This window comes from Gossypium raimondii, chromosome 1, assembly GCF_025698545.1.
Source record: "Gossypium raimondii isolate GPD5lz chromosome 1, ASM2569854v1, whole genome shotgun sequence".
Taxonomy (NCBI): Eukaryota; Viridiplantae; Streptophyta; class Magnoliopsida; order Malvales; family Malvaceae; genus Gossypium; species Gossypium raimondii.
The window spans coordinates 24,829,126-24,838,058 of NC_068565.1; the positions used below are offsets into that span (position 1 = coordinate 24,829,126).

An 8,933-nucleotide genomic window follows, 5' to 3' on the forward strand; every position below is an offset into this window, starting at 1 on the left:
ATGTTTCTTGGATTATTATGTAATTTTCACGACATTACTCATAGTGATTAATATGTATATAATCCTCAGACTTGAGATCATCATAATCCCAACATCGTGAGTTGTATATTTTGATACAGTCAAACGTACACTATAACTGGTTGTTCTATAAAGGCTGATGTTGGATATACCACAATCTATGTAGAGAGATATGGTTGATCGATATAGGATAAGTCCCTCCTACATAATGGGAGTAATATCTTAGGCCACTTGATTGAGTGAGACTAGAAATGCATGGCCATGCTCAAATAAGCTGATATGAGATGTCATACTTATTTGTATATCATAGTCTACTTAAGATATCAAGGAACATGGAATGGACTATACAAGTGTGACTATTCCATGACTTGTGTTCAATCCAAAGATAAATGACTTAAGGATTAGTGCATGAAAAGATTAATCATAAAAATGTTATGTCGAATCATGATTTCTTGTGACTTAGATAGCAATGATGCATTGCTAGGTGCCACTCATTGCTTGTAACATTGGAATCGTTCTAACATTATTGCTAGCGTTACAAGAACCTACAGGGTCACACCCTATAGTTGAAATGAACGGAATAAAACATAATTGGTATTGTGTTTGGTTGTCGCATGAATTAAATTAATTATAGAATTAATTTAATTGGGTAATCAAATATCGAACACATTATATGTACAAGGTTGTTGTACACATAATGAGAATATGATTTTGGTTCGTATATAAATAAATATAATTTACCGAAATCTTTATTATAATTAATATAATTATAATTTTTGGTTTTTTAAACATTATTATATTTATTTAATTTTGAGAAATCCTTAAAAAATAATTAGATATAAAATCCCGTTTTTCTTTGCTTGGTGAGTCTAGCAACCGTCAAAGCAAAGTCTTCTCCAAAATTGTTTGGGGATTCCTTCCGTTCATAGTCAACTGGGTGGATTACGTGGAGGTCGGAGTCATCAAAGATTGCGGCTTGGTTCGAAAGTAGATCAGATTACTCATTGCCGAGGCATCGCTGTCTAATCAGAATCACCATTCGGTAATTTTGAAACCCTTTTTCACCCCGATTCTTTCCTCACACATGGATCCATGGTTAGGATCATCGGGTGTTTTATTTTTCCGCTGTGCCGTAGGGGTGCCGGCGTTCCAACAAAAAACATAACTTTAACATACTTTAAGTATCAAATTGAGACAAAAAAATTTAAGTATCAAAGTGAGAAAATAGATAAATTTTAGGGACAAACCGTGAATTAATCCTATAAAAATAATAATATAATTACCTTTGTGTTCTAAAAAAAGTATATAATTACCTATTAATTGGTTTGTAAAATATATATTTAGTGGATTCTTTAGCAATTTAATTAGATATTTTATAATAATAAAAATATATATTTTGGTAGGATTAAAACTGAATGGTAACCACTGGTTATATTGAATTATAGGGTTACAATTTTAATTAATAGCAGTTGACACTGATTAATATCAGCATCCTTGGTTTTGCAAGCACAAATGGCACATTAAAAGAGAATTTTAAAGCTATAAAGAGAAAACAAGAAAAAATAAATATGAAACGATATAGACAGAGAAAGTGGTTCTTGCTGTCATCTTCAGTTTCTACAAATAGAAATATTACTACGGCGTAGTATTACCAATTTACAAATGCCATTAATCTTCCTTGGGAAAACAAGCAACACCCTTAACCATCATTTCACTGAAATCCACTTATTTCTTTTTTAAAAAATAAGTCCTATAAGACCAGTCAATTTAATTAAGTATTGGATATCTATGACATATTATATTATGAAAGGAGTAGTTTGGTGAGATTAAAACACATGGACCCCTTGCTCACATGCAGGATTGATTTATAGGATTTATATTTATACATGCATAGCTTCTTCAATCCTCATTCAGCTCAGTTTCTCTATAAACTTATCATTTCCTCGTAATTTAAAACCAAAATGTCATCAACCAACAAGAAAAAGCTCATCCTCAACACAGCTTCAATCAGCTTAGGTTGCTGCAGCTGTAAGATATTGAAGCTCACCAGTGTTTTCAACCCAAAACCCAAACTCCAGTCTCCTTACAATCTCTCTTCTTCCAATTCCTCCAATAATAAAACAACCCCTTATAATTCCATGTCTGAATTTGGAACCCCTACCTCTTTTTCTTCACACACTACTAATCAGTACTGGCAAATGGACATCGAAACAGACAAGGAAGCCATGTGTTCGCAGCCGGCGACCACCGTACGAGGGTTGGGGCGTATAGGGGGAGAGAGCCTGGCGGTGGAGAAAGATTCCGATGATCCTTACTTGGATTTCGGGTACTCCATGTTGCAAATGATACTGGAGAAACAGATATATTCCAAAGATGAATTAAAGGAGCTTCTCAACTGTTTCCTTCACTTGAATTCGTCTTATTACCATGGGATTATTCTTTCCGCTTTTACTGATATCTGGAATGGACTCTTCTCTATCAAGCCTGGTGGTGGTGGTTCCCCACACCTGCTTTCCCAATTTTATGCTGACATGTGAGAGTAATGAGGGGTTAATAAGCTCAACCTTTTGTTTGGAGGGTTCTTTTTTCTTTTTACCTTCAACTGTAGTCCAATGGGTTAATATGATTTTATAAGTAAAATTTGACAGTTGAGGTTATTAATAACCCATGTTAATTAAGATATATACTATTTTAAACAAATATTTTCATCTTCAATGTAGTTGTAAGTTGAAAATGTGAAGCTTTTTTCATGCATTGAAGGAAAATATGTATTTTTTTAAATATATATGTTACTACAACAAAACAAGCTTTTAGCGGCGTTTTGACAAAAAACGCCACTAAAAATCGAGCATTAGCGGCGCTTTACGTAAAATGCCGCTAAAGATTGAGCATTAGCGGCGCTTTCCTGGAAACGCCGCTAAAAATTAGCATTAGCGGCGTTTTTTGGAAAATCGCCGCAAAAAGTCTAAGCAAAAAACGCCGCAAAAAGTCTAAGCAAAAAACGCCGCAAAAAGTCTAAGCCCAACGACATCGTTCAGATCTTTAGCGGCGTTTTTAAAAAAAGCGACGCTAATGCTCAGATCTTTAGCGGCGTTTTTGAGAAAGCGACGCTAATGCTCAGATCTTTAGCGGCGTTTTTGAGAAAGCGACGTTAATGCTCAGATCTTTAGCAGCGTTTTTGAGAAAGCGCTGCTAATGCTCAGATCTTTAGCGGCGTTTTTGAGAAAGCGCAGTTAATGCACAGATCTTTAGCGGCGTTTTTGAAAAAGCGCCGCAAAAACATTTTATCTGCTATTTACTATTTAATTTATTTTTAATTGAATATTTTTTAAAAATGGATAAATTTGAAATAAAAAAACATAGAAAAATATTTGTTAAAAATGAAGAAATTAAAATACCATTATTTAAAATAATTTTAAAATTTTTGTGTACATGATTGATTGATTTTTAATTTGTATATTAAATAATTTCAAATATAATTGTAAAAGATACGATAGTATTAATTTTAAAATATTTAATTTAATTATCATTATAGTTTAGTGTTTAATATATATGGTTTAGAGTATATATGGTTAATTTAGGATTTAGGGCTGGTTTAAGAGTTGCAATTTTAAGGTTTATAAATTATGGAATTAGAGATTATGGGTTAGGGATTCTGATTTAAGGGTTGTGATTTAAGGTTTATGGGTTAGGGGTTAGGGGTTAAGGGTTAGAGATTAAGAGTTAGGGATTTAGGGTTTATAGATTCAGTGTTAGGTTAGGGTTTAGGGTTTAGATTAATTAGTGTGTTTTAATTTATATATTAAATAATGTTTAGGGGTTATGGGTTAGGGGTTAGGGATTTGGGGTGGGTTAGGGTTTATAATTTAGATTAATTAGTGTTTTTTAATTTCTATATTAAATAAGGTTTAGAGGTTAGTGGTTTGGGGTTAAGAGTTAGTGATTTAGGGTTTAGAGATTTGGGGTCGAGTTAGGGCTTAATGTTTAGATTAATTAGTATTTTTTAATTTATATATTAAATAAGGTCTTATATAATTGTAAAAGAGAAATAATAAATTGTAAAGATTATTAGTTTAAAATTGATATGCAATATACAATAATTGCATATAAAAAATTGTAAAATATGCGAGCTTTGGCAGCGTTTATAGCCAAAAAGCCGCTAATATGATTTAGAATTTTTCAAAACGGTGTCGTTTCATTACAATAATTTAATTTATTAGTGGCGTTTCTTCTGTAAACATCGAAAAAGGTAACATTAGCGGTGTTTATGACTAAAAAATATTTAATTTAAACCATTTGATATATTTAAATATTAGATTTAAAAAATTAATAAATAAAAATGTAACAAATTGATACGGATAGGTAACTATCTATTTTAGATATATAGGACCAAATTATAACAAATAAAAATAAAATACAAAAACTAAAATCATTCCACATCGAACATCTAGCAAAATAATTATATTTTAGTTAGGAAGAAATATTTCTAATAAAATGGAGATTAGATCGAAATGAACAATATAAAATCATAATTAACGTCTCAATCTTTAATAGAATTTTGATATGTGAGAGATTATTTGATAGTAAAATAATTTTACTTAAAAAAAATAGCGCCATTTCATATAGCAAAACATTTAGTGGCGTTTTTTTATAAAAAAGCCGCAAAAGGTAAGCAATAGCGGCGTTTTTATAAAAAAACGCCACAAAAAATAATTTTACTTTAAAAAATAGCCATTTTATATAGCAAAACATTTAGCGGCGTTTAAAAATCAATTTATAAAAAACAAAATAAAAAATTTTTAGCATAGTGATTTAGGGTTTAGAGATCGGGGTCGGGTTAAGGTTTAATGTTTAGATTAATTAGTATTTTTTAATTTATATATTAATTAAGTTCTTATATAATTGTAAAAGAGGGGTTAAGGGTTAGGGTTTAGGGTTTATGTTTTATGATTTAGGGTTTAAAAGATAGGGTTAAGGGTTTAAGGTTTATGTTTTATAATTTAGGGTTTAGGAGATAGGGTTAAAGGTTTAGATTAATCAATGTTTTTAATTTATATATTAAATAATTTCTTATATAATTGTAAAGAGATAATATTAATTTTAATATATTAAAATTATGATTATAGTTTAAATTATTTATAGATAAAAGTAATAGATTGATATGGATAAGTAACTATCTATTTTGGATAGGACCAAATTATAACAAATAAAAATGAAATACAAAAACTAAAAATTATAATTTTATCTAATTCTTTTAAATATTACTTAAAATTTAAAAATTATTTATTTAAAATTTATATGAAAGATACAATAATTTAATTTAAAAATTATAAAAAAGTATAGTGTTAGCGGCGTTTATGAAAAAACGCCACAAAATGTAAGAATTAGCGGCGTTTCTGTTGAAAACGCCACAAAAAAAGCAATAGTGGCATTTTTATTCCAAACGCCACTAATATTTTTACAAAACGACATCGTTTTGTGTTTATATTTTTTAATCCAAAAATTTCAAATGAAATATTTTTCCCCCTTCTTTTTCCCAAAATCGATTCCCCCATCCCCAGAAATCTCTTCTTCTTTTTGCCCCATTTTATTTTTCCCGAGCCATTTCTCCCCTACCCCGATTCCCTTTATTTTCCCCCCTAATTTCCCCAAATCGGCAGCCCTCTGCATCTCCTTCACTTCCACATCATTTGAGCTCCACATCCATTTTCCCATAACTCTCTTCAAGGAAGCAAGAGTTATGTCATGCTTTGTTTTCATTTGCTTAGCAAGAAAATCCAAAGGGAAATGAAAATGAATCTCCAAATCCAAACTCAATCCTTGTCGACACACTTTCCCCTTCCACCCTTCCCTCCAAAACCCAAATTCCTTCAAACAAAACCCAAACCCTCCTTCAAATTATGCTCATCGCTCTCCACTGTTTCAGTCCCACCAACAAAAACCAGCCACAAGCCATTTCCCGCCGAGGTTTCCAGGACCATAATGGAATTGTCTTCTATAGGGACCCTTTCCACTCTAGCTCAAGATGGGTGGCCCTTAGGTGTTGGTGTAAGGTTTGCTGTCGATGCTGAGGGCACCCCTGTTTTGTGCTTGCCTCAACCTTCCCCTGATGCAATGTGGGTTACGGACTCCTCAGTGTACAATACAGGGCAGTCTTGCCAAACCAGCTGATGTAACCATTTTGAGGGTAAGGCTGTTTTTTTTTTCAAGTGATATTACTTTATAATTTATACATGATGTTTTACCAACACTATGTAGATCTCATTTTGAATGTTTGCATGTTTTGGTTTCATGTTCTCCTAACAGTCCATTTCTTTACCCTGTAATGTGCTGATAAAAAGGGAAAAGGAAGGAAGAAAATCTAAAATTTAACATTCGATGTTAGCTTTGTTGCACCTTTTTTCTCATTGAGTGTTCTATTTCTTTGTGTTATCAGTATTTTCGTTCTTTTCATGGTAGTGTTTTTGTTCCATATTTCCTTGTTTTGTATTGGTGCCTCTCTTCTGGTTTATTTGTAAGACAGCTCATTCAATAAGCATCCATGTTATAAGCATGATATTTATTTTTACTTAAGAGTTCTAACTTTTGGATTTTAATTGTGTTATTAATGTATTATTTTAAATTCTAAATTCTAAATTCATTAATTTTTATATTTAGTTTTAAAGTTAAAATTTTCGTAGAAAATTTAAATCCTTCAAACATAATATAATATTTATCATAGAAATAAATATTATTTGAAAAAAAATTATTTTTTTAAATATATGTTTTTAGCGGCGTTTGTGGGAAAAGCGCCGCTAAAGATCTTGAGCTATAGCGGCGTTTGTGGAAAAAGCGCCGCTAAAAGTCATGACCTATAGCGGCGTTTGTGGGAAAAGCGCCGCTAAAAGTCATGATCTATAGCGGCGTTTGTGGGATAAGCGCCGCTAAAGGTTCTGATCTATAGCGGCGTTTGTGGGAAAAGCGCCGCTAAATATCTTGAGATATAGCGGCGTTTGTGTAAAAGAGCCGCTAAAGGTCTTGATCTATAGCGGCGTTTGTGTAAAAGCGCCGCTAAAGGTCCAGATCTATAGCGGAGTTTGTGGGAAAAGCGCGGCTAAATGTCATGATCTATAGCAGCGTTTATTTCTAAAAATGCCGCAAACGTTTGCGGCGTTAACAACAGCAGCGTTTTTTGCGGCGCTAAAAGCCGCTAAAAACCTGTTTTGGTGTAGTGTGTAGAGTTTGTGGATTCAATTTATTTACAAAGTGTTATGTGCTTCTATCATGTAATCATTGTTAAAAATATGTAAAAGGTCCACATATATATATTTGGAGCCTAAATGTTAATAGTTTAAAAGCAAAATTCATGAATGTACATGAATATCACAGAATAATTATATGTAATTATTATAATAATGATAATTTTTTAGTTAAGAATTTTAATTGTCAAAATACATTTGAATAACAAAACTACATTTAAGAACAAAGTTAGACAAAGGTTTAAAAGTCACCATAACCAATCCTACAAAACTTGGAACAAGTAATTTGTATCTTCAATCACATTTAATTTAAAGGATTCAAAGATTAAAATAATTATTTAAAAATATCAAATCTATATATAATTACAAATAATTTCATTCAAATTTAATTATTAAGTGTAGTTTTCTTTTTATTTAGGTAATTTCACCAAAAAAGAGAGAGGAGTTTTCACCCATAATTTATATTATTAGTAATTAAAATAATGTTAGGATGTATAAATTATCGAGAATATATAAATTAAGTTAGTTATTTGTATTTAATCAATGGAGATCTTGGTGGGGGGATTGGGATTTGAGTTGAGTAGACTCTAGACATGATAATATCCAAAGTAAGTAGAGATGAACTATTATTAAAAATGGGGTTGTGGGTGATTTTTTTTTTATCTTGATTTGAAAAAGAAAATGGAGAAGTAATTAGTGGTAAAGTAGAGTATATTTGATGATGGCCACATATGTTTGTTGTTGTTTGCTAGTGGGCAGCAGTGGGGCAAGTCAACCCACATCACCCCCATTTTTGTATTCTTGGGTGGGACAACATAGCCTTTAATGCTACCTGTTTCAACAGTTTATTACTATTTTTTTAACCATAAACAATTACAAAATTATTTATTCCTAATATTTTAGTCATTCATTTCATCATTGTTTTACAACATAAAAAAAAAAAAATTGGCAAATGCGAACTTGCATAGGGATCTGTCATTTACATATGAAAATACTACAGGCAGGTATGTTTGTATATTTGTTGGATTGTGCATATCTAATAATTATAAATGAAATGTTGAAATAATATGATGAAATTTATTAAAATATGTGTTAAAATTTTATTGATATTGGTATTTAAATAGGAGGAGATAAGGAGAAGAAGGTAGTAGTGATTAGAAGGTCTTCATCTATATCAGGTGTAGAGTCGAAGTATCAACTGAGGAGAAAGAGAGGGAGGAAGGAGAAGAGAGATTGTAATGCTAGGGTATATTGCTTAAGGGAGTAAAAGGGAAGAAAAAGGATCCCTTCAATATCGGTATAAATAGGGGTAAGTTCCCATTGCTTAGTAGAGCCACCTCATCGACAAAATGGATGGTGGCCCTCTCATGTGGTCGGCCAGATGGTGAGTCTGTTATATGCCGGTTGTTTTTAAGCACAGTATAATGTGGGCTTGCTCTACATTCTCTTAGTTGTGATAATATGAGGATGGTAGGCTTCAATAGTTCCTTAGTAGTCTCCTCTTGGAGATAAGAGCGTACTGCATGAGTAGCTTAATGGAGGATCCACTATTAGCCGGTAGCTTGATAGGGGAGTCAATAAACAGTCAAAAGTGGGTGGTTTGATACGGGAGTCAATATGTGATCTTTCTCTGAGTGGTATAAAGTATGCGGATAGTTGATTATTGAATAACCAACT

The 8,933-nt window shown here is 31.8% G+C and overlaps 1 protein-coding gene across 1 annotated transcript; it reads left to right on the forward strand.

Annotated features, from left to right (window-relative positions):
- The first annotated feature begins 1,818 nt into the window (after positions 1-1,818).
- LOC105787260 (transcription repressor OFP6) lies at positions 1,819-2,783 on the forward strand. Its single transcript, XM_012613662.2, has one exon. The coding sequence runs from the start codon at positions 1,980-1,982 to the stop codon at positions 2,553-2,555; it is 576 nt and encodes a 191-aa protein (XP_012469116.1). The 5' UTR covers positions 1,819-1,979; the 3' UTR covers positions 2,556-2,783.
- Positions 2,784-8,933: the final 6,150 nt, after the last annotated feature.